Source organism: Rhinatrema bivittatum, chromosome 5 (assembly GCF_901001135.1).
Source record: "Rhinatrema bivittatum chromosome 5, aRhiBiv1.1, whole genome shotgun sequence".
Lineage (NCBI taxonomy): Eukaryota > Metazoa > Chordata > Amphibia > Gymnophiona > Rhinatrematidae > Rhinatrema > Rhinatrema bivittatum.
The window spans coordinates 721,494-749,010 of record NC_042619.1 but is presented as its reverse complement, the minus strand read 5'-3'; the positions used below and the strand labels follow the sequence as shown (position 1 = coordinate 749,010).

At 46.1% G+C, this 27,517-nt stretch overlaps 1 protein-coding gene across 1 annotated transcript in view; it reads right to left on the bottom strand.

Moving 5' to 3' along the window:
- The window catches only part of DCHS1 (dachsous cadherin-related 1), a gene marked incomplete in the record, with an annotated part of 442,608 nt that overhangs the window by 25,756 nt on the left and 389,335 nt on the right, over nt 1–27,517 (bottom strand). The window contains 2 exon segments of the mRNA XM_029601883.1: nt 3,553–3,839; nt 22,267–22,397. Coding sequence (XP_029457743.1) covers nt 3,553–3,839; nt 22,267–22,397 — 418 coding nt within the window.

Here is a 27,517-nt window from a genome sequence, read left to right as displayed (position 1 = left end):
GCCATTTTCTGCGCAGAAAATGGCAATTCTGCACAGGAGGGGAATTCTGCACTCCGCAGTAACACAGAATTCCCCCAGGACTAACCACTACCACAGGGAATCGACCGTGAAATGAAACTTACCCGAATTGCTGAAAATCCCTACTAGAAGACACTACGGGAGGGCATCGAGCGGGACCCCAACATGGAACAAAGAGGAAAAAATCCATGAAAAATGCAAGAAAAAGCAGTTTGACAAGGCTAAAAAACCAAACAAAAAACAGCCAAAGTGAGCTCACTCACACCTTGAGGCTTACAGCTCCATGGGAAAAGAGAGACTGGAGAGGGTCCCCACATGGTTGCGTAGTTTAGGGCATGCTGGGCATTCTCAGGCTGCCTATAAAACTTCTAGAAATTTTGACATGAGTTTCCGCATCAGGGCTCCATCTGATGATGTCACTGATGTGTGAGGACTAACATCCTGCTTGTCCTTGGATAATTCTTATGATCCTTCTCCCTTATCATGGGCAGAAACAAACAAAGCCACTCCTCTCCCATTCAACACAAGAATCTGTAGAGCACTCCACCCCTATCACAAGTAGAAACTCCAAGGGGCACCTATCACCAGCAGAGAATCCCTGACGCACTCCTCTTCTACCACCAGCAGAGGATCCCTGATGCACTCCTCTCCTACCACCAGCAGAGGATCCCTGACGCACTCCTCTTCTACCACCAGCAGAGGATCTCTGACGCACTCCTCTCCTACCACCAGCAGAGAATCCCTGACGCACTCCTCTCCTACCACCAGCAGAGAATCCCTGACGCACTCCTCTTCTACCACCAGCAGAGGATCCCTGACGCACTCCTCTTCTACCACCAGCAGAGAATCCCTGACATACATCTCCCCTATCACCAGCAGAGAATCCCTGACGCACTCCTCCCCTATCACCAGCAGAGAATCCCTGACGCACTCCTCTCCTACCACCAGTAGAGAATCCCTGACGCACTCCTCCCCTACCACCAGCAGAGAATCCCTGACGCACTCCTCTCCTACCACCAGCAGAGAATCCCTGACGCACTCCTCTTCTACCACCAGCAGAGAATCCCTGACGCACTCCTCTCCTACCACCAGTAGAGAATCCCTGACGCACTCCTCCCCTATCACCAGCAGAGAATCCCTGATGTACAACTCCCCTATCACCAGCAGAGAATCCCTGACGCACTCCTCTTCTACCATCAGTAGAGAATCCCTGACGTACTCCTCCCCTATCACCAACAGAGAATCCCTGATGTACAACTCCCCTATCACCAGCAGAGAATCCCTGACGCACTCCTCTTCTACCACCAGTAGAGAATCCCTGACGCACTCCTCTTCTACCACCAGCAGAGGATCCCTGACGCACTCCTCTTCTACCACCAGCAGAGAATCCCTGATGCACTCCTCTCCTACCACCAGTAGAGAATCCCTGACGCACTCCTCCCCTATCACCAGCAGAGAATCCCTGATGTACACTTCCCCTACCACCAGCAGAGAATCCCTGACGCACTCCTCTCCTACCACCAGTAGAGAATCCCTGACGTACTCCTCCCCTACCACCAGCAGAGAATCCCTGACGCACTCCTCTTCTACCACCAGTAGAGAATCCCTGATGTACAACTCCCCTATCACCAGCAGAGAATCCCTGATGCACTCCTCTCCTACCACCAGTAGAGAATCCCTGACGAACTCCTCTTCTACCACCAGCAAAGAATCCCTGATGTACAACTCCCCTACCACCAGCAGAGAATCCCTGATGCACTCCTCTCCTACCACCAGTAGAGAATCCCTGACGCACTCCTCTTCTACCACCAGCAGAGGATCCCTGACGCACTCCTCTTCTACCACCAGCAGAGAATCCCTGACGCACTCCTCTCCTATCACCAGCAGAGAATCCCTGACGCATTCCTCTCCTATCACCAGCAGAGAATCCCTGACGCATTCCTATCCTATCACCAGCAGAGAATCCCTGACGCACTCCTCCCCTACCACCAGCAGAGAATCCCTGATGTACAACTCCCCTACCACCAGCAGAGAATCCCTGATGCACTCCTCTTCTACCACCAGCAGAGAATCCCTGATGCACTCCTCTTCTACCACCAGCAGAGAATCCCTGATGTACAACTCCCCTACCACCAGCAGAGAATCCCTGACGCACTCCTCTCCTACCACCAGCAGAGAATCCCTGATGCACTCCTCTTCTACCACCAGCAGAGAATCCCTGACGAACTCCTCTTCTACCACCAGCAGAGAATCCCAGACATACATCTCCCCTATCACCAGCAGAGAATCCCTGACGTACATCTCCCCTATCACCAGCAGAAAATCCCTGACGCACTCCTCTTCTACCACCAGCAGAGAATCCCTGACATACATCTCCCCTATCACCAGCAGAAAATCCCTGACGCACTCCTCTCCTATCACCAGCAGAGAATCCCTGACGCACTCCTCCCCAACAACCAGCAGAGAATCCCTGACGCACTCCTCCCCTACCAGCAGAGACTCCAAGGGGCACCCCTCCCATATCACCAGCAGAGAATCCCTGATGCATTCATCCTCTATCACCAGCAGAGACTCCCTGACGTACTCCTCCCCTACCACCAGCAGAGAGTCTCTGACGCACTCCTCCCTATCACCAGCAGAGAATCCCTGATGCACTCCTCCCCTACCACCAGCAGAGACTCCAAGGAGCACTCCTCCCCTACCACCAGCAGAGATTTCAAGGGGCACTTCTCCCCTATCACCAGCAGAGACTCCATGGGGCACTCCTCCCCTATCACCAGAAGAGACTCCTCAGGGCACTGTTCCCCTATCACCAAAAGAGATAAAGAACATAAGAAATTGCATGCTGGGTCAGACCAAGGGTCCATCAAGCCCAGCATCCTGTTTCCAACAGAGGCCAAACCAGGCCATAAGAACCTGGCAAGTACCCAAACACTAAGAAGATCCCATGCTACTGATGCAATTAATAGCAGTGGCTATTCCCTAAGTAAACTTGATAAATAGCAGGTAATGGACTTCTCCTCCAAGAACTTATCCAAACCTTTTTTGAACCCAGCTACACTAACTGCACTAACCACATCCTCTGGCAACAAATTCTAGAGTTTAATTGTGCGTTGAGTGAAAAAGAAATTTCTCCGATTAGTCTTAAATGTGCTACTTGCTAACTTCATGGAGTGCCCCCTAGTCCTTCTATTATCCGAAAGTGTAAATAACCGAGTCACATCTACTTGTTCAAGACCTCTCATGATCTTAAAGACCTCTCTCATATCCCCCCTCAGCCGTCTCTTCTCCAAGCTGAAAAGCCCTAACCTCTTCAGCCTTTCCTCATATGGGAGTTATTCCATCCTCTATAGGAAACTCCTTCCCTGTCAAGAGCAGAGACCCCTCAGGACATTCCCCCCCCCCCCCCCCATCAATAGCAGAGACTCCCTGAGGCGCTCCTCTCCTATCACTCTAGTATAATGTTCCTTAATTCTTCTTCACATATAAGCAGAATCCATCTTTGATGCTGACAATGGTCAGCATTTTACAGACCTGATAGAGTTCCTGCATGAACTCCGGAGCGTTGTCGTTGATGTCCTCAACAATGATAGTTACATTAGCCTGGGTCTCGTGCTTGGAGTCTGAAGAGCGTACAGTGAGGGTATACCAGCTTCGATCCTCAAAGTCCAGGGCTTGTGTCAAAGAGATCTGTCCACCATAGGGAAGAATGCTGAAAGTTTCCCGTGACACACTGTCCAGGAGGAGGGCATAGGAAAGGGCAGGGCCAGAGTCCACATCGTTTCCTGTCACCTGCGTGATCATAGTGCCAACCAGAGTATCTGGGGAGAAAGGGAAGAGTTATAGACAGATACACCAAGCATTTCATCAAGTGCACTCTTGTCCTGAGAAGTTCATGCCTCAATAAATTGGTCCATAAGATGCCACCAGCCTGTCGTTGGCATGCATGGCCATGAAACACTGGCAGTTAACAACTGCACCACACTGCATCAAGAATCACTGCTAGGCAAGAACACAGGACACTGCAAAGTACTAGTAAATACTGCCACGTAACACACAGCGCCACAGCAGGCCAAGACACAGTACCAGGAAACCACCTCACCACACTGCATCAAGAGCCACTGCAAGGCAAAACCACACTGCACTGCACACTACTGAGACACACTGCCAGGTAACAAGAAATAATGCTGCAACACTATAAGGAAAATGCTGAGTAATGACTTGCACAGCTAAGGACAAAGTGTCATGATATAAAGTTACAGGGAGGAAGATTTGGAAAACATGAGAAAATACTTCTTTACTGAGAATATTGCAAACCCCTTGCATAGTCTACGGCAGATGCAGTGCCAAAATTAGCTGTGACAGAATATAAACATGACTGGGACATGCAGAGAGTGCAGGAGTAAAGGGAGATGGTGTTAACAGATAGAAGAAATGAGGGAAAAGCCTTGAGTGTTTGCTCATCATGTGGAACTTTAAGAGGCCAAAGAGGTGAGAGTATAAGCAAAAGGACATAGTGTAGAGGTAAAACTGCATCAGGTTTCCAAGGCTGCTGGGGTAACCTGCACGGTGCAGCCATGGTGAAACAGCACTGGGGTAATCCACAGGAAGCAATCATGGTGAAACAGCACTGGGGTAATCCACAGGGAGCAGTCATGGTGAAACAGCACTGGGGTAATCCACAGGGAGCAGTCATGGTGAAACAGCACTGGGGTAATCTGCAGGGAGCAGCCATGGTGAAACAGCACTGGAGTAATCCACAGGGAGCAGCCATGGTGAAATAGCACTGGGGTAATCTGCACGGAGCAGTCATGGTGAAACAGCACTGGGGTAATCTGCAGGGAGCAGCCATGGGGAAACAGCACTGGCATAATCTGCACAGAGCAGTCATGGTGAAACAGCATTGGGGTAATCCGCACGGAGCAGTCATGGTGAAATAGCACTGGGGTAATCCGCAGGGAGCAGCCATGGGGAAACAGCACTGGCATAATCTGCAGGGAGCAGCCATGGGGAAACAGCACTGGAATAATCCGCAGGGAGCAGCCATGGGGAAACAGCACTGGGATAATCCACACGGAGCAGTCATGGTGAAACAGCACTGGAATAATCTGCAGGGAGCAGCCATGGGGAAACAGCACTGGAATAATCTGCAGGGAGCAGCCATGGGGAAACAGCACTGGCATAATCTGCAGGGAGCAGCCATGGGGAAACAGCACTGGAATAATCTGCAGGGAGCAGCCATGGGGAAACAGCACTGGAATAATCTGCAGGGAGCAGCCATGGGGAAACAGCACTGGGATAATCTGCAGGGAGCAGCCATGTTGAAACAGCACTGGCATAATCTGCAGGGAGCAGCCATGGGGAAACAGCACTGGCATAATCTGCAGGGAGCAGCCATGGTGAAACAGCACTGGAATAATCTGCAGGGAGCAGCCATGGGGAAACAGCACTGGCATAATCTGCAGGGAGCAGCCATGGGGAAACAGCACTGGAATAACCTTCAGGGAGCAGCCATGGGGAAACCACCGGAATAATCTACATGGAGTAACCATGGTTATAACTGTAACAGCACTGGGGTAACCTGCACGGAGCAGCCATGGTTATACCTGTAACAGCACTGGGGTAACCTGCACGGAGCAGCCATGGTTATACCTGTAACAGCACTGGGTAACCTGCACGGAGCAGCCATGGTTATACCTGTAACAGCACTGGGGTAACCTGCACGGAGCAGCCATGGTTATACCTGTAACAGCACTGGGGTAACCTGCACGGAGCAGCCATGGTTATACCTGTAACAGTACTGGGTAACCTGCTAGGAGTGACCATGGTTATAACTCTAATAGCACTGTGGTAACTTACAAGGAGTCAGTAGCTCATGTACAAGCAGTGCATATTGAAGACATCTGCAATATTGGAATATGGTCGTCAGTGCACGTCTTTATGTCTCTTTGCATCTGTGGGCAATCTATAAAAGTTGACAGTAAATGTGGACAAGCAGTTTCACTTAGTTTGTTAACCTGGTAGTCTACTCTGAATGTTGGGGTCCAGATTACTTATTCAATAAATGCTTCAGTGCAACCCTCAGCTTGGGACTCCCCACATATCATGGCTAATTTAGCCCTGCTTATTGATGGAGAAAGCAAGTTTGCTTACCATAAACAGCAGAATGAATTAGCCATGCTAAATATCTGCCCGTCTCTCTGAAGAGTCGACTACTGAGCTAGGCTTAGCTCTTCAATCCATTGAGTGGCTCACGAGGCAATGCCCATGTGGGAATTCCTGCACATGCTCAGTTGAGCATAAAGCTCTATGAGTTTAGAGCCTATAAGTAAAGAATTACCTGAGCTAAAAGATTCCAATTTATCCCTGTCAACTGAAAAACAGGCTGTTAATACAAACAAAAAGCAAACTTTGAAATGTCTGTACGTGAATGCCAGAAGTCTAAGTAGTAAGATGGGAGAATTAGAATGAATAGCAGCGAATGACAGACATAAGTGGCATCTCAGAGTCATGGTGGAAGGAAGATAACCAATGGGACAGTGCTATATCAGGTTACAAATTATAACGCAATGATAGAGAAGAGCAACTTGGTGGTGGGATGGTGCTTTTTGTCTGGGATGACAGAATCCAACAGGATAAAGATCCTGCATGAGACTAAATACACAATCGAATCTTTATGGCTAGAAACCCCTCGTGTGTTGGGGAAGAGTATAGTGATAGGAGTATACTACCGTCCATCTTGCTAATATGATGAGGCGGATGATAAAACGCTAAGAGAAATTAGGGAAGCTAACCAAATTGGTAGTGTGGTAATAATAAGAACTTGCCATGCTGGGTCAGACCAAGGGTCCATCAAGCCCAGCATCCTGTTTCCAACAGAGGCCAAACCAGGCCACAAGAACCTGGCAATTACCCAAACACTAAGAAGATCCCATGCTACTGATGCTAGTAATGGCAGTGGCTATTCCCTAAGGGAGATTTCAATTACCACAAATTAAAGAGAGTGCAAAACAACCCCAAACTTAGGCCAAAAACCAACATAAACAAATATGGGATCAAACCAAAGTTATTTTAGACTCCGGTATAACCTTCACATATTAGTAAGTGAGTTGTCTTAATACACGTTACATGTCTCATTACTTATCGCTCATTCGTCTAACATTATCTATGTTTTTTATTTTGTGGTTATCTGCATATTGTTATTTTAAGTTAGATCATATGTATTTTTGAAGAGCCAGGTTTTAAGCTCCTGTTTGAAACTCTTTCTGTTATCAGACGTAATGTCCCTGGTAGAGAATTACACAACTTGGGGCCTGCTATGGAAAATATTCGGTCTCTTATTTGCATTAGATGTGTACTCCGTGTTGTAGGCACAGTTAATATTCCTTTGTTTTGCGATCTTAGCGTTCGCTGTGGTGTGCATGGTTGCAGTGTCATGGGTTTCTGTCATTGATGATATTAAAGATTAGTGTTAATACTTTATAATGGATTCTGGATTGTACTGGCAGCCAGAGAGGGGGTGATGTGGTCCAATTTCCGTGTCCTATTAAAAGTCTTGCTGAGGCATTTTGTATTAACTGTAATTATTTTAATAGTCCTGAAGGTAGGCCTAGTAACAGGGAGCTGCAGTAGTCTATGACTGAGAATATTAATGTTTTAAGAGAGTGTGGAAGCCCTGGAAAGTTAGTAAAGATTTCAACCGATGTAATATTTGCATCTTGGAGTATCCTGTTTTAATTAATTTGCTTATGTGCTTTTTAATTGTAATGTTCTCATCAATCTGTATTCCTAGGTCCTGGCAAATAGAATGAAGAACTGTATGTCTTCTGCATATAAGATGAAGTTGATTCCTAGTTCCGTTAGTTATGCATACAGAGGAAGTATATAAATGTTGAATAGTGTTGTCAAGAGTGATGAACCCTGGGGGACAGCTGTATCGATAGGGAAGGTGTCAGATATGTGGTTGCTCAATTTGACTTGGAATGTTCTATTGGCTAGGAAGGAAGAGAACCATTTGAGAACACTTCCGTCTATTCCAATTTTTCTCAACTGATGGCATAGCAGGATGTAGTCCACAGTGACGAAGGCTATTGTTAAATCAGTTAGCACCAGGATAAAGGATTCATCATTGTCAAACCCTGTATTACAGGGTTTATTAAAGATAGGAGTAAAGTTTCTGTTGATCGATATTTTCTGAATCTGAATTGGTTTGGATATAGAATATCGTTATCTTCTAGGTGGTTTTCCAATTGAGATAGCATTGCTTTTCCTAGAAATTTTGCGATAAAAGGCAAGTTGGATATTGGTCAATAATTGTCCCAATTGTAAATTCTGCCAGTTTTGTTTTTTAGGATTGGTTTGATCACAGCTTGTTTTTCCCCAGGAGGTACCAAACCTTCTGAGAGTGAATGGTTGATTATAGTTGAGATTGTCGGAGTGATTACACTGTATACTATTTTCAGGGAACTTGCAGGAATTGGGTCCAGTGAGTGGGTAGCAGGCTTAATTTTGGTAATGATTTGATTAATTAGTTACTCTGTCGAATGTGGTCCATGTTTTTCTTCTGGTTCTTTTGTTGGTGAGCATGAGGAGAATTGTGTTTTTAACCTATTGATTTTATCTAACAATGAGGTGGCATATTTGTTGCAGGCATTCTTTGAGAAGTAATAGTTACTCAAGATGGAGGAAGATGGGTCCTTGATTAAGTTTTGACAGTTTCGAAGAGTAATTTGGAATTAAATATTATCCCGTGAATCTGTTTTGCATAGTAATATTTTTTTGCTTTATTGATTTGTGCATGGTATTTTGTTAGGTGGGATCTGTATTTTCCTAGGGATTCTGTAGAAGGGCATTTCCGCCATTGTTTTTCAGATTTCCTTAGTGTCTGTTTAGTGCGTCTTAGCTCTTCGCTGTACCATGGTTTCTTTTGTTTAGAAGTATTTAGTTCTTTTTGGAACGTTTATGCCTGGACTGGGCTTATGTTATTGGCTATATCATTGACGATTTTATCCCAGAAGTCAAAAGCTGAGGAGGCATTAGTTTGATTAAAGTCAATTAGCTTATTTTTAATTGATTCTTCAAGTACATCCAATTCTATCTTTTTTCTGAATGTGAAAGTTTGACTATTATTTAAATAAATAACAAATATTATTTAAATTTGTTTGCTTTGTGTTGAGGAGGGTTATATCTGCTTTTATTAGTTGGGGATCAGACCAGGGCAATATATTATGGCAGGTATTGATTGCACAATTATTGTGATTGGCAAATAAATATTAGATCAAGGATAAGTCCTGCTTTATGAGTGGGCTTTGTTACAAACTGTGAGCATCCCATTGCTTCCACTATATCTAAAAAAATGTCAATGCTGTGGTTTTTGGTGTTCTTTAGGAAAATTGGTTCTTACCTGCTAATTTTCATTCCTATAGTACCACAGATCAGTCCAGACTCCTGGGTTTATGAAGCCCTGCCAGCAGAGAGAGTCTCACTGACACTGCTTCATAATCCCTGGTGCCACCTGCAGTTCCTCAGTATTGACCTGTACCCAAGCACAAACCACTTGCAAAACTTGAAAAAACCTGTAAAAACATTTCAAACAAGTCTGTATTCCATACCCTGAAAAAACTGTAGATTGAACAAAAGAATTACAGCTGAGTGGACGACTCTCCACCTCCCTAGATCCTGTGGGTTTTGGATTGATCCGTGGTACTACAGGAACAAAAATCAGCAGGTAAGGACCAATTTCCCTTTCCCTGTATGGACCCGGATCAGTCCAGACTCCTGGGATGTACCAAAGCTCCCTATTGAGGGTGGGACCTGGACAGTCCCGCTCGCAAGACACTGTCACCAGACGACCGAGACTCTGAATTCCCAACATCCTAAGCCTCGGGACCTTTAGCACCACATTTACCCGTTTTAAAACTAGAATGGGGAGAATAGATGGAATAGCGACCTTTGCCCCGTTCACCCTGAGGAACTGGAACCACCGCTCCTAAGTCCCGTAACCTGTCTAACATAGCCCGAACCACCTGATGCTTTTCCAACGACCCGCAGGGGGAAACTAGAAACAAGTTGCGAACAGGCTGAGCAAATTCTAATGCATAACCATCTCTTATTACGCTGAGGACACATTGATCCTGAGTGATCTTGGCCTACTCCCCGTAAAATCGCGCTAGGTGACCCCCTATAAAAGGAACGGCAGAGTGGACCAGCCTCACCTTATTGTGGGGCTATGGCTCCTGCAGAATCACTGATGGTGAACATAAGAACATAAGAAATTGCCATGCTGGGTCAGACCAAGGGTCCATCAAGCCCAGCATCCTGTTTCCAACAGAGGCCAATCCAGGCCACAAGAACCTGGCAATTACCCAAACACTAAGAAGATCCCATGCTACTGATGCAATTAATAGCAGTGGCTATTCACTAAGTAAATTTGATTAATAGCCGTTAATGGACTTCTCCTCCAAGAACTTATCCAAACCTTTTTTGAACCCCGCTACACTAACGGCACTAACCACATCCTCTGGCAACAAATTCCAGAGCTTTATTGTGCGTTGAGTGAAAAAGAATTTTCTCCGATTAGTCTTAAATGTGCTACTTGCTAACTTCATGGAATGCCCCCTCGTCCTTCTATTATTCGAAAGTGTAAATAACCGATTCACATCTATTCGTTCAAGACCTCTCATGATCTTAACGATCTCTATCATATCCCCCCTCAGCAGTCTCTTCTCCAAGCTGATCAGCCCTAACCTCTTTAGTCTTTCCTCATAGGGGAGCTGTTCCATCCCCTTTATCATTTTGGATGCCCTTCTCTGTACCTTCTCCATCGCAACTATATCTTTTTTGAGATGCGGCGACCATAATGCCTCTGTACCGCTCCAAAGTGAGGCCGCACCTTGAATATTGTGTGCAGTTCTGGTCGCCGCATTGCAAAAAAGATATAATTGTACTGGAGAAAGTACAGTGAAGGGTGACCAAAATGATAAAGGTGAAAGAACGTCTCTCCTATGAGGAAAGGCTAAAGAGGCTAGGGCTGTTCAGCTCAGAGAAGAAACGGATATTGTTAGCTATGATAAGAGGTCAACAAAATCATGAAAGGACTTGAACGGGTAAATGTGAATCGGTTATTTACTTTTTTGGATAATACAAGGACTAGGGGCACTCCATGAAGTTAGCAAATAGCTCATTAAAACAATTCGGAGAAAATTATTTTTCACTCAATGCATAATTAAGCTCTGGAATTCATCGCCAGAGGATGTGGTTATGGCAGTTAGTGTAACTGGGTTTAAAAATGTTTTGGATAAGTTCCTAGAGCAGAAGTCCATCAAGTGCTATTAATCAGTAAGGATTAGTACCTTGGGATCTATTCATTTAATGTTTGGGGTACTTGCCAGGTACTTAAGAACATAAGAACATAAGAAATTGCCATGCTGGGTCAGACCAAGGGTCCATCAAGCCCAGCATCCTGTTTCCAACAGAGGCCAAAACCAGGCCACAAGAACCTGGCAATTACCCAAACACTAAGAAGATCCCATGCTACTGATGCAATTAATAGCAGTGGCTATTCCCTAAGTAAAATTGATTAATAGCCATTAATGGACTTCTCCTCCAAGAACTTATCCAAACCTTTTTTGAACTTGGTTGGCCATTGTTGGAAACAGAATGCTGGGCTTGATGGACCCTTGGTCTGACCCAGTATGGCATATCTTATGTTCTTAGGTTCTTAATCACCTTGAAAGGACTGCCCCAGGACTGACCTCAATAAGAGAACTGCTCCCCTCGCATGACATGACCTCCTAACATCATGAAAACGCAAGCGAGACTGAAAAGGCCGCTTGTCCTTAGGCTTATCTTCCAGCAACTTATATACCTTATTCTCACCCAGATCCTTCATCAAGTGCTCCAGATCCTCTCCAAAACGAGGCATCCCTTGAAAGGCAGAGACCCCAAACTGAGACTTAGACAAAACATCTGCCGACCAGTTATGCAGCCACAATAACCACTTGGCTGACATCGTGGAGCTCATAATATGGGACTAAGTTCTCACCAAGTCAAATAAGGCATCTGCCACGTAAGCAGCGGATACCTCCATGCACACAGCTTTATCTGGCTGATCACCAGATTTTGCCTGCCCATCCTGAAGCTATTGAACCCAGTTCAGGCAAGCTCTTTGCATGAAGCTGGAGCAGATAGCTATTGGCAGACTCAAGGCAGATACCTCAAAAATGCTCTTGAGGTGAATCTCTGACGTACGATCTTGAATATCCTTCAACACTGCGGAGCCCGCGACGGGGATAGTCATCGTCTTTGTGATTGCCAAAACTGCAGTGTCCACCTTTGGAAGGGAAAAGATCTCCAACGTCTGTTCCCAGCAGGGGGTAGAGCTTAGCCATCACCCTTCCCACTCTCAAGCTGGAGTCAGGCATACCCCATTCTTAATCCACCATCTTTTTCACCGATTTATGATAAGGAAAAGCTCTCATGGAACCCCGAAGCCCATCCAGAACTGGTTCCGCTCCTTCCATATCGGAGTCTTCCTGCAGGAGTTTTTGCCCAAGTTCCTCCAAGACCTGAAGAATCAAAGGGCCTAACTCCTCCTTCCTGAATAAGCTGAGTACTTTGGGGTCTTCTCCCTCCGAGACTGGAATATCCTCTAGATCATCTCCCTGAGACAAGCCGGCATCATCCGGATCAACAACCTGGTCCGACACCAACAATGTGTTCTGTGTCCCGGGGTCCTCCTGTGACCCAACAGAGTCATCCAAGTCCTCACCAGCCACCCAAGACACCGCTAATGCTGTCCTAATGAAGACCTATTTCCATGGGACTGCTCATGCCCAGGAGCGCAACCCAGACCCCGAAGAGGGTGAGACTGGCTACCCAGACCTGCCTAAGAACATGACATACTGGGTCAGACCAAGAGTCCATCAAGCCCAGCAACCTGTCTCCAACAGTGGCCAATCCAGGCCATAAGAACCTGGCAAGTACCCAAAAACTTAGTCTATTCCATGCTACTGATGCTAGTAATAGCAGTGGCTATTTTCTAAGTCAACCTAATTGACAGCAGATAATGGACTTCTCCTCCAAGAACTTATCCAATCCTTTTTTAAACACAGCTATACTAACTGCACTAACCACATCCTCTGGCAACAAATTCCAGAGTTTAATTGTGCGTTGAGTAAAAAAAGAACTTTCTCCGATTAGTTTTAAATGTGCCACATGCTAACTTCATGGAGTGCCCCCTAGTCTTTCTAGTATCCGAAAGAGTAAATAACCGATTTACATCTACCCGTTCTAGACCTCTCATGATTTTAAACAGCTCTATCATATCCCCCACTCAGCTGTCTCTTCTCCAAACCTGCTGAGCTAAATAAGCTTCATGCAGCAGGAGGGCAAAATCCGCAGAGAAAGCATGAGAAGCCTTCAGGATCTGTGTGGGTGCAGCATCAGCGGATGCAGGCACTGGCAGATCTAAGTAAATTTCGTCATGTGCCTCCCCCCAGCTTTTCCATCGTGGTCGGGTGGGTCAGAGAAAGTCGCAGAGGCAAAACTCCCCCCTCTTCTGTCTGAGACAACAGGGCTGCGGGGGCAGCCAAAATGGCTGCTGTTACTGTGTCAGAGAAAATCGGGGGCCTGCTGCGGGCCACATTTCGGTGCTTCAAAGGAGCCCTCGGGTGAGAGACCGAATGATGCCTCACACCTTTTGTGGTCGCTGGGGGCTCTGATGGTCCCTCTCACCCTGAAATGCAGGCCGTACATAGACTGAAGCAGCTCAGCCGCGCCAGCATTGCTTCACATGTGCGGCAAACAGAGACGCAAACCATTCTCTCGTCACCAGGAAAAACCTCCTGCCGAGCCCTGAGCAACACCGCGATCGGGAAAAAAACGAACGGAGCCTGACCACCCACTACTAGCGGGACTGGAAGGAGAAAGCCGCCCGCGAGACAGACGTACTTTGGTTTTTTAAAAATAATTGTCCAGCTCAGGTTCAGCAAAAAGCAACAAATAAGGAGAGAAAGTCTGAATTCAGAATTTTAAAAGAAAAAAGGAAGGAAGGCAAGTTGAGCAAAAGAAAAAATTACCAACCGCCCTGAGCCTGCAGCTGCATGAGCAGCCTCGTGAAGGGGAGGGATCTGGACCACCAGGATTTACACCCCACGCATTAACGGAGCGAGCATACAAAAAGGTCACCGACCTCCAGCTCATCCACTTCAACCAAGCAGAGAAGGATCCAACAGGACCTAAACACCCTGGGAGGAAAGGCTCACCACAAAACAGAAAAACTTGCCAGTCTGCAGAACTGCAGGTATATGTACCAGCCACCATCTGCTGGAGAGAGAGAAATACTGAGGAACTGCAGGTTTATGCACCAGCCACCATCTGCTGGAGACAGAGAAATACTGAGGAACTGCAGGTTTATGTACCAGCCACCATCTGCTGGAGACAGAGAAATACTGAGGAACTGCAGGTTTATGCACCAGCCACCATCTGCTGGAGACAGAGAAATACTGAGGAACTGCAGGTTTATGCACCAGCCACCATCTGCTGGAGACAGAGAAATACTGAGGAACTGCAGGTTTATGCACCAGCCACCATCTGCTGGAGACAGAGAAATACTGAGGAACTGCAGGTGGCACCAAGGATTATAAAACAGTGTCAGTGAGACTCTCTCTGTCTCCATCTGCTGGCAGGGATGCATGAACCCAGGAGTCTGGACTGATCCGGATACATGCAGGAAACTACTTGTAGGTTGAAGTCTCCTACAATTAATGTAGAATCAGGTGATGGAAACACTTTAGTGAATAATTCAATTAGAGGTGAGCAGTCTTTCTGAAGTATACCAGAGGCGTAATAGACCATTCCAATGTTTATTTGTGGTGATTTTAGTATTGCCACCTCATAGGGAGGATTAATATCTACTTTGTAAGGTTTAAGTTTAAGTTCTTTTTTTTTTTTTTTTTTTTTTTACAGATTATTAGTAACCCCCCACCTTTACATTTAGGTCTGGGGAAGTGACAGACATCATAGTTGGGTTGGTCAGTTTGATTTAAGAGCACATTATCTTTGTCATTCATCCAGGTTTGGGAAATGTAGAAGATAGTAGGATTTAAATCCTCTAACCAATCATTCATCAGTGGGATTTTTTTTTGACAGTGACTGAACATTCAATAAAAAGAGTGTGAACATTAGTCAAGAAGAGATTGCAGAAGAGTTGTTACATATCGTGGGGAAGACAATCTTTGCGTTTTTCTTTGCTTGTGTTCTGTGAGTCTCCTTAGATTTCTGTATATTCCCCATCCTATGATGGTTTTGATAAGGTGAGTCGACTCCATTATTATAGCTGTAGGATTAGGGCGAGATTAAATAGTCACTTCGGTTCAGTGTGCTGCAGCGGTCAAAAAAGCAAACAGAATGTTGGGAATTATTAGGAAGGGAATGGTGAATAAAACGGAAAATATCATAATGCCTCTGTATCGCTCCATGGTGAGACCGCACCTTGAGTACTGTGTACAATTCTGGTCGCTGCATCTCAAAAAAGATATAATTGCGATGGAGAAGGTACAGAGAAGGGCGACCAAAATGATAAAGGGGAATGGAACAACTCCCCTATGAGGAAAGACTAAAGAGGTTAGGTCTTTTCAGCTTGGAGAAGAGACGGCTGAGGGGAATATGATAGAAGTCTACAAAATCATAAAAGGATTTGAACGAGTAGATGTGAATAGGTTATTTACTCCCTCAGATAACAGAAGGACCAGGAGGGCACTCCATGAAGTTAGCAAGTAGCTCATTTACAACAAATCAAAGAAAATAATTTTTCACTCAATGCACAATTAAGCTCCTGAATTAATTGCCAGAGGATGTACTAAGGCAGTTAGTGTAGCTGGGTTTAAGGATTAGTAAGTTCCTGGAGGAGAAGTCCATAAACTGCTTTTAATCAATAGGGAACAGCCACTGCTTGCTGCCAGCATTAGTAGCTTGGCATCTATTTAATGTTTGGTACTTACCAGGTACTTGTGACTTGGTTTGGCCACTGTTGGACAGAATACTGGGCCTGATGGACCCTTGGTCTGACCCAGTATGGCATATCTTAGGTTCTAGAGCAAAGGGTCCGTTTGGCGTCGTCAGATGATGTCATCCACATAACATGGCTAATTCATCCTGCTGTCTATGGAGAACACCATTTACAGTAAGCAAACTTGCTTTATATGCTCATTTACTTAACGTGATAGAAAGCCAGTGGATGAGTTAATTGATCCTTATCTACCTTCATATACTGTGCTATTCTGTTATAGTGTGTGTGGTTGTGTTATTCTGTATATATACTGTTGTGTTTCTGCATTATTTCAGCAACTTTTAGTCTTCTTGTGGTACCACAGCTTTCCACGTAATGACTTCTGGTGATGCAACACTCTAAAGCACAACTTGCAGTGATGCAGCTCGCCAAGTAATGACTCGCAGGAACACAGGATGCTAAGTTATAACTCATTGTGATGCCGCAGCCAAGTAACGACTCACAGAGATGTGCACACCAAGTAACGACTCGCAACGATACAGCAGCCCAGGGATGAATTGAGGGATGCAGCACTCCAAATAACAACTTGCAGCAGTGCAGCATGCCAAGGGCCTGATTTCTGAAGCTTTCCCCCCCCTCCCCTAGATTCAGGTTGAGAGAAAAGCCTTAGTGAATCAAGCACCAATAACAACTCGTGTTGATGCAACAGCCAAGTAATGACTCCCAGTAATGAAGCATACTAAGTAAAAAGAACATAAGAACATAAGAAAATGCCATACTGGGTCAGACCAATGGTCCATCAAGCCCAGCATCCTGTTTCCAACAGTGGCCAATCCAGGCCATAAGAACCTGGCAAGTACCCACAAACTAAGTGTATTCCATGTAACCATTGCTAATGGCAATGGCTATTCTCTAAGTGAACTTAATAGCAGGTAATGGACTTCTCCTCCAAGAACTTATCCAATCCTTTTTTAAACACAGCTATACTAACTGCACGAACCACATTCTCTGGCAACAAATTCCAGAGTTTAATTGTGCGTTGAGTAAAAAAGAACTTTCTCCGATTAGTTTTAAATGTGCCCCATGCTAACTTCATGGAGTGTCCCCTAGTCTTTCTACTATCCGAAAGAGTAAATAACCGATTCACATCTACCCGTTCTAGACCTCTCATGATTTTAAACACCTCTATCATATCCCCCCTCAGTCGTCTCTTCTCCAAGCTGAAAAGTCCTAACCTCTTTAGTCTTTCCTCATAGGGGAGTTGTTCCATTCCCCTTATCATTTTGGTAGCCCTTCTCTGTACCTTCTCCATCGCAATTATATCTTTTTTGAGATGCGGCGACCAGAACTGTACACAGTATTCAAGGTGCGGTCTCACCATAGAGCGATACAGAGGCATTATGACATTTTCCGTTTTATTCATCATTCCTTTTCTAATAATTCCCAACATTCTGTTTGCTTTTTTGACTGCCGCAGCACACTGAACCGACGATTTCAATGTGTTATCCACTATGACACCTAGATCTCTTTCTTGGGTTGTAGCACCTAATATGGAACCCAACATCGTGTAATTATAGCATGGGTTATTTTTCCCTATATGCATCACCTTGCACTTATCCACATTAAATTTCATCTGCCATTTGGATGCCCAATTTTCCAGTCTCACAAGGTCTTCCTGCAATTTATCACAATCTGCTTGTGATTTAACTACTCTGAACAATTTTGTGTCATCTGCAAATTTGATTATCTCACTCGTCGTATTTCTTTCCAGATCATTTATAAATATATTGAAAAGTAAGGGTCCCAATACAGATCCCTGAGGCACTCCACTGCCCACTCTCTTCCACTGAGAAAATTGCCCATTTAATCCTACTCTCTGTTTCCTGTCTTTTAGCCAGTTTGCAATCCACGAAAGGACATCGCCACCTATCCCATGACTTTTTACTTTTCCTAGAAGCCTCTCATGAGGAACTTTGTCAAACGCCTTCTGAAAATCCAAGTATACTATATCTACCGGTTCACCTTTATCCACATGTTTATTAACTCCTTCAAAAAAGTGAAGCAGATTTGTGAGGCAAGACTTGCCCTGGGTAAAGCCATGCTGACTTTGTTCCATTAAACCATGTCTTTCTATATGTTCTGTGATTTTGATGTTTAGAACACTTTCCACTATTTTTCCTGGCACTGAAGTCAGGCTAACCGGTCTGTAGTTTCCCGGATCGCCCCTGGAGCCCTTTTTAAATATTGGGGTTACATTTGCTATCCTCCAGTCTTCAGGTACAATGGATGATTTTAATGATAAGTTACAAATTTTTACTAATAGGTCTGAAATTTTATTTTTTAGTTCCTTCAGAACTCTGGGGTGTATACCATCCGGTCCAGGTGATTTACTACTCTTCAGTTTGTCAATCAGGCCTACCACATCTTCTAGGTTCACCGTGATTTGATTCAGTCCATCTGAATCATTACCCATGAAAACCTTCTCCATTACGGGTACCTCCCCAACATCCTCTTCAGTAAACACCGAAGCAAAGAAATCATTTAATCTTTCCGCGATGGCCTTATCTTCTCTAAGTGCCCCTTTAACCCCTCGATCATCTAACGGTCCAACTGACTCCCTCACAGGCTTTCTGCTTCGGATATATTTAAAAAAGTTTTTACTGTGAGTTTTTGCCTCTACAGCCAACTTCTTTTCAAATTCTCTCTTAGCCTGTCTTATCAATGTCTTACATTTAACTTGCCAATGTTTATGCTTTATCCTATTTTCTTCTGTTGGATCCTTCTTCCAATTTTTGAATGAAGATCTTTTGGCTAAAATAGCTTCTTTCACCTCCCCTTTTAACCATGCCGGTAGTCGTTTTGCCTTCTTTCCACCTTTCTTAATGTGTGGAATACATCTGGACTGTGCTTCTAGAATGGTATTTTTTAACAATGACCACGCCTCTTGGACATTTTTTACTTTTGTAGCTGCTCCTTTCAGTTTTTTTCTAACAATTTTTCTCATTTTATCAAAGTTTCCCTTTTGAAAGTTTAGCACGAGAGCCTTGGATTTGCACACTGTTCCTTTTCCAGTCATTAAATCAAATTTGATCATATTATGATCACTATTGCCAAGCGGCCCCACCACCGTTACCTCTCTCACCAAGTCCTGTGCTCCACTGAGAATTAGATCTAAAATTGCTCCCTCTCTCGTCGGTTCCTGAACCAATTGCTCCATAAAGCTATCATTTATTCCATCCAGGAACGTTATCTCTCTAGCGTGACCCGATGATACATTTACCCAGTCTATATTGGGGTAATTGAAGTCTCCCATTATTACTGCACTACCAATTTGGTTAGCTTCCCTAATTTCTCTTAGCATTTCACTGTCCATCTCACCATCTTGACCAGGTGGACGGTAGTATACCCCTATCACTGTAGTCTTCCCTGATACACAAGGGATTTCTACCCATAAAGATTCAATTTTGTATTTAGTCTCATGCAGGATGTTTATCCTGTTGGACTCTATGCCATCCCGGACATAAAGCGCCACACCTCCTCCCGACTGCTCCTCTCTGTCATTGCGATATAATTTGTACCCCGGTATAGCACTGTCCCATTGGTTATCCTCTTTCCACCATGTCTCTGAGATGCCAATTAAGTCTATGTCATCATTTACTGCTATACATTCTAATTCTCCCATCTTACATCTTAGACTTCTGGCATTAGCATACAAACATTTCAAAGTTTGTTTTTTGTTTGTATTTTTATTCTGCTTTTTAATTGATAGGGATAAGTTAGAATCTTTTAGCTCAGGTGAGGTTTTAGTTACAGGCACTTGGACTACTTTTCTAATTATTGGAACCTCACTGTCGGGATGCCCTAATTCTAATGCATCATTAGTATCCTTTAAAGATACATCTCTCCGAACCATGCGCTGCTGAGCGACTGTCGGCTTTCCCCTTTGTTCTAGTTTAAAAGCTGCTCTATCTCCTTTTTAAAGGTTAGCGCCAGCAGTCTGGTTCCACCCTGGTTAAGGTGGAGCCCATCCCTTCGGAAGAGACTCCCCCTTCCCCAAAAGGTTCCCCAGTTCCTAACAAAACGGAATCCCTCTTCCTTGCACCATCGTCTCATCCACGCATTGAGACTCCGGAGCTCTGCCTGCCTCTGGTGACCTGGGCGTGGAACAGGGAGCATAATGCAGCAGGCCAAGAAACAACGTGTGGTGATGCAGCACACCCTATAATGACTTACAGTGATGCAGAACACCAAGTAAAGACCCCTAGTAATGCAGCAGGCCAAGTAACAACGTGTGGTGATGCAGCACACCCTATAATGACTTACAGTGATGCAGAACACCAAGTAATGACCCCTAGTAATGCAGCAGGCCAAGTAACGACGTGTGGTGATGCAGCACACCCTGTAATGACTTACAGTGATTCAGAACGCCAAGTAATGATCCCTAGTAATGCAGCAGGCCAAGTAACAACGTGTGGTGATGCAGCACACCCTGTAATGACTTACAGTGATGCAGAACGCCAAGTAATGACCCCTAGTAATGCAGCAGGCCAAGTAACGACGTGTGGTGATGCAGCACACCCTGTAATGACTTACAGTGATGCAGAACGCCAAGTAATGACCCCTAGTAATGCAGCAGGCCAAGTAACGACGTGTGGTGATGCAGCACACCCTGTAATGACTTACAGTGATGCAGAACGCCAAGTAATGACCCCTAGTAATGCAGCAGGCCAAGTAACGACGTGTGGTGATGCATCACACCCTGTAATGACTTACAGTGATGCAGAACGCCAAGTAATGACCCCTAGTAATGCAGCAGGCCAAGTAACGACGTGTGGTGATGCAGCACACCCTGTAATGACTTACAGTGATGCAGAACGCCAAGTAATGGCCCCTAGTAATGCAGCAGGCCAAGTAACAACGTGTGGTGATGCAGCATACCCTGTAATGACTTACAGTGATGCAGAACGCCAAGTAATGACCCCTAGTAATGCAGCAGGCCAAGTAACGATGTGTGGTGATGCAGCACACCCTATAATGACTTACAGTGATGCAGAATGCCAAGTAATGATCCCTAGTAATGCAGCAGGCCAAGTAACGACGTGTGGTGATGCAACACACCCTGTAATGACTTACAGTGATGCAGAACGCCAAGTAATGACCCCTAGTAATGCAGCAGGCCAAGTAACGACGTGTGGTGATGCAACACACCCTGTAATGACTTACAGTGATGCAGAACGCCAAGTAATGACCCCTAGTAATGCAGCAGGCCAAGTAACGACGTGTGGTGATGCAGCACACCCTGTAATGACTTACAGTGATGCAGAACGCCAAGTAATGACCCCTAGTAATGCAGCTGGCCAAGTAACAATGTGTGGTGGTGCAGCACACCCTGTAATGGCTTACAGTGATGCAGAACACCAAGTAATGACACCTAGTAATGCAGCAGGCCAAGTAACGACGTGTGGTGATGCAGCACACCCTGTAATAACTTACAGTGATGCAGAACACCAAGTAAAGACCCCTAGTAATGCAGCAGGCCAAGTAACAACGTGTGGTAATGCAGCACACCCTGTAATGACTTATATTGATGCAGAACGCCAAGTAATGACCCCTAGTAATGCAGCAGGCCAAGTAACAACGTGTGGTGATGCAGCACACCCTGTAATGACTTATATTGATGCAGAACGCCAAGTAATGACCCCTAGTAATGCAGCAGGCCAAGTAACAACGTGTGGTGATGCAGCACACCCTGTAATGACTTATATTGATGCAGAACGCCAAGTAATGACCCCTAGAAATGCAGCAGGCCAAGTAACAATGTGTGGTGATGCAGCACACCCTGTAATGACTTACAGTGATGCAGAACACCAAGTAATGACTTGCAGTAATGCTGCAAAGTAACAACTTACAAGCACGTAACACACCAAGTAAAGACATGAAGTTTGCAGGCAAATAATGAAAATGACGACACAGAATCACATAACTCCATGCAGCAGAAAAATCAGGGAGAGCACCTCTCATCCAGAATAGTGCAGCAGAGACTATGGGAGAGATCCCCTCCTCCAGCATACGGCAGCAGGGACAAGGGGATATCATCCCTCTCCCAGCACGGGATAGAGAGGACCATGGGAGTGCACTCATCCCCCCAGCATGGATCAACAGGGACTCTGGAAAAGTGCCCATCCCCCATCATGGAGAGGTGGACGCCTTGGAAGGCAGCAGAGACTCAGATAACTCACTTTCTGGGATACGCACTTCCCGAGGGAGGGGGATTGTAGGGCTGTTATCATTAAGGTCCATCACCAGCACGGTCAACACTGCAGAGCCCATCAGCGGTGGAGAACCACGGTCAATCGCCGTCACCACCAGCCTGCAGGGAAAACACATGTGTAATAAAAATCATAGTCACAGTATGAAATGACCATAAACCCCTCACCAGGGCAGGGGTGTGAAAGAACAGATCAACTCGTCCCAACCGGTCTTCAGGGAGAGCTGTAATAGTACAGCCCAACTCCCCCTAAACCCTTCTCCCAGCCCATGCAAGAAATATTCCCTGCTTCACCAGCATCAAATCAAAAGCAAAGGTTAGCAAAAAGTAAGCTTCTAATAGAAACTCAGCAAGAAGAAAACGGTAGGGATGTGCAGAGCAAAATTTTATGTTCATATTTTTTATGTCCGAAAGGGGGTCCCACTTGCGGCCAATATGGACATAAAAAAAATCCAATGAGTTGGGTATATGTACATATGTGCAAAAAAAAAATTTAAACCCCCTCACCCTCCTTAATCCCCCCCCCCAGACTTACCACAACTCCCTGGTGATCGAGCGAGGAGTGAGGACGTCATTTCTGCAATCCTTGGCGAGAAGCATGTGACGTCGGTGGCACGTCGAGTGACGCGGCGTCACGTGATTCCCAGCTCGTTCGCGCCGGACGGCTCGTTCGGCCCAAAAAGAACTTTTGGCCAGCTTGGGGGGGCCTCCTGACCCCCCCAAGCTGGCCAAAAGTTCTTTTTGGGCCGAACGAGCCGTCCGGCGCGAACTCGCCGGGAATCACGTGGCGCCGCATCACTGACGCGACGTCACGTGATTCCCGGCAAGTTCGCGCCGGACGGCTTGTTCGGCCCAAAAAGAACTTTTGGCCAGCTTGGGGGGGCCTCCTGACCCCCCCAAGCTGGCCAAAAGTTCTTTTTGGGCCGAACGAGCCATCCGGCGCGAACTCGCCGGGAATCACGTGGCGCCGCGTCACTCAGACGCGACGTCACGTGATTCCCGGCAAGTTCGCGCCGGACGGCTCGTTCGGCCCAAAAAGAACTTTTGGCCAGCTTGGGGGGGCCTCCTGACCCCCTCAAGCTGGCCAAAAGTTCTTTTTGGGCCGAACGAGCCGTCCGGCGCGAACGAGCCGGGAATCACGTGACGCCGGCGTCACTCGACGTGCCGCCGACGTCACATGCTTCTCGCCAAGGATTGCAGAAATGGCGTCCTCACTCCTCGCTCCATCACCAGGGAGTTGTGGTAAGTCTGGGGGGGGGATTAAGGAGGGTGAGGGGGTTTATATTTTTATTTTGGCTCAACAATCGCGATTTCCCACATATCGAACATATCTATGTTCGATATGTGGGAAATCCGATCGTTTATGTCGAATCAATTTTTTAAGTAAAAAAAAAATATGAGTTGCGTTTTACTAATGCGGTCAATCCGAATGCACACCCCTAGAAAACGGCACATAAGCCTGCAGTGCACCCTGCTCCAAGCCAAAGCAACACATCTCGCAGGATCTCAGTCATCCACAGGGGAAACATATAACATACGGGGATCCTGCTCATGTAGTGTATATAACTCAGTGCAGAAGTGTGAAGGAGCATGCTACAGGGGTGAGACAGGGCAGTAAGGGGATCCTGCTCATGTAGTGTATATAACTCAGTGCAGAAGTGTGAAGGAGCATGCTACAGTGGTGAGACAGGGCAGTAAGGGAATCCTGCTCGTGTAGTGTATATAACTCAGTGCAGGAAGTGTGAAGGAGCATGCTACAGGGGTGAGACAGGACAGTAAGGGGATCCTGCTCATGTAGTGTATATAACTCAGTGCAGAAGTGTGAAGGAGCATGCTACAGGGGTGAGACAGGGCAGTAAGGGGATCCTGCTCATGTAGTGTATATAACTCAGTGCAGAAGTGTGAAGGAGCATGCTACAGTGGTGAGACAGGCGAGAGTCAATTTACAGCATCACAAGATGAAACACTGCAAGGGATACCAAGCCTAGAGCTCTGTGGGGCAGCGCCGAATGCAACGAGATTAATGATCTTATCATCAAGATAATCCAAGGAAAATTCAGTTCAATCCAGGAACCGAAGACTTTTGAAGTCAAAATAATGAGACTTTGGAAGTGGCAAAAAGGGAGCAAGCAAACTCCATCAAATTTTTCATCTTTTGATCACCCATCACTTCATTCACCATCAGTCCCCTTCCCATACCACTGCAATACTACATTCACCCTTCCCATACCACTGCAATACTTCATTCACCCTTCCCATACCACTGCAATACTACATTCACCCTTCCCACACCACTGCAATACTACATTCACCCTTCCCATACCACTGCAATACTTCATTCACTCTTCCCATGCCACTGCAATACTTCATTCACTCTTCCCATACCACTGCAATACTACATTCTCCCTTCCCATACCACTGCAATACTTCATTCACTGTTCCCATACCATTGCAATACTACATTCACCCTTCCCATACCACTGCAATACTTCATTCACTCTTCCCATACCACTGCAATACTTCATTCACTCTTCCCATGCCACTGCAATACTTCATTCACCCTTCCCATACCACTGCAATACTTTCATGATTCTCTCATACATTTTGTATTTATTTTCGTTTATATTCTAATGGAATACATTTCGTTATTGCATTTTTATCTGCTGGAAAGGTCATCTCTTGCTCATTCTATTCTGATCCGAGGAAGGGAGTAATAGTTCCCAATAGCTAGTCAAACAAAGGAAAATTAGTTCTTACCTGTTAATTTTCGTTCCTGTAGTACCACGGATCAGTCCAGACCGTGGGTTGAGCCTCCTGTCCAGCAGATGGAGACAGACCAAAACTGAAAGGGTATCCTGTATCAGGACAGAGCCTATCCTGCAGCCCTTCAGTATAACCATTGTCAAAGCAGAAAAGTATAAAGATAAACAGTAATGGATCAAGCAAGTAACGAGAGAACTCATAAACTTTAACAATTGCAAACATTGAATGAACTCTGTAGAGGAATGCTCTTCTCTGAATGTCCATTGTCAAAGAGATGATTCCGGTGTCTCAAATTATAATCACAGATGAAAAACATTCCGTTTCCTGCAAAAGAGGAAGGAAGCTTCGAGCGGACGGCAGGAAAGTATAGGGAAGGGTGTCTGGACTGATCCATGGTACTACAGGAACGAAAATCAACAGGTAAGAACTAACTTTCCTTTCCCTGTACATACTCGGATCAGTCCAGACCGTGGAATGTACCAAAGCTTCCCTAAATGGGGTAGGACCGAGACAGTCCTGCTCGAAGCACCTGCTGAACGAAGGAACCAAATACTGGTGCCTGGACATCCAGGCGGTAATGTTGAGCAAAGGTTTGCAGGGATTTCCTCGTAGCGGCCCTGCATATTTCCTGTGGAGAAACAGATTGACTCTCCGCCCAAGATGTAGCCTGAGAATGCAAGGAATGAGACTTTAGGCCCTCCGGAACCACCCGGCCTTGGCAGATATAGGCCGACGAAATCGCCTCCTTCAACCACAGAGCGATCGTAGTCTTAGAAGCCTGGTTGCCCCTATTTGGACCACTCCACAGGACAAAGAGGTGATCGGAGACCCAAAACTCATTGGTGACCTGGAGGTAATGCAGGAGGACGCGTTTTACATCAAGGTGGCGAAGATCACTCCCGACGGGACCCGCTATATCCTCAGGAGAGAACGCGGGAAGCTCCACCGACTGATTGACATGAAAGGAAGAAACAACCTTTGGCAAGAAGGAGGATACAGTCTTGAGAGAAACTCCAGAATCAGAAAACCGCAAAAAGGGCTCCCGACAGGACAACGCTTGGATCTCCGACACTCGTCTGGCAGAGCATACAGAGACCAGGAAAACCGTCTTGAGCGTCAGGTCCTTAAGGGTAGCCCGACGGAGAGGTTCGAAAGGAGCTTGACAGGGAGCCCAAAGGACTAAATTAAGACTCTACGAAGGACAAGTAGCCCAGACGGGCGGCTTCAAATGCTTGACATCCTTGAGAAAACGGATAACATCCGGAGACGCTACTGCGTGACCTTCAACATTACTTAAGAGCGAGTCGAGAGCGGACACTTGGACGCGCAATAAGCTGAGAGAGAGAGAGACCCTTGGAGAGGCCCTTCTGAAGGAAGGAAAGAATCATAGAAACTGGAGCAGAACGAGTTGAGACACCCGACTCTGCACAGACATTTTCAAAAACCTTCCAAACATGGACAAAGGCGAGCGAGGTAGAAGTTTTGTGGGTGTGCAGTACAGTGGATATAACTTCTTCTTTGTATCCCTTTTTTCTTAGCCTTCGCCATTCAAAAGCCAGGCTGCTAGACAGAGGCGATCCACCTGGTCGAAAAATACAGGACCCTGCCGGAGCAGACACAGAAGATGACCGAGATGGAGAGGGCCGTCCGTCGCAGATCTGGTAAATCTGGCGAACCACGGTCTGTGGGGCCATTCAGGATCTAAAAGGATGACCAGACCCCTGTGAAGTTCTACTCTTCTGAGGACCTTTCCCACTAGGGGCCAAGGAGGGGAACATGTAAAGAAGGACGTCGTGTGGCCAGGGAAGGACTAGTGCATCTACCCCTTCTTAGCAGTGCTCCCTCCAGTGGCTGAAGAACCTGGGAGCTTTGGCATTGCCCAAAGTTGCCATCAGGTCCAGATGAGGAGGGCCCCACCTGCTGACAAACATCTCCATCGCTCCGGACAACTCTCACTCGCTTGGATTGAGACACTGTCGACTCAAGAAATCGGCTTGCACATTCTCCTTGCCTGCTATGTGACAGTCTGCCAGGCGCTCCAGATGGCGCTCCTCCCAGGTGAAGAGCTTGCTGGCTACTAGGGCCACCAGGCGACTCTTGGTGCCATCCTGTCGATTGATATAAGCCACCATGGTGGAATTGTCCAAGAGCACGCACACCGCCCTGCGGCAAATCAGCGGGAGGAAGGCTTTGAGAGCCAGACGAACCGCCCGGGCCTCCAGGCGATTGATGTGCCAGCGGGATTGGACCGGGGACCACTTTCCCTGATGAGACTGAGACTGGCAGACTGCTCCTCACCTGTAAAGGCTGGCATCTGTTGTTACTACAATCCACTGCGGAGTCTGTAAGGATATTCCTCCTGTAAGGATATTCCTCCTTTCAGAAGGTTCTTGAGCGATAGCCACCACTGTATGTTGTTGATTGTAGAGTTGGAGAGCGTGAGAGTCATCGAAAACTGC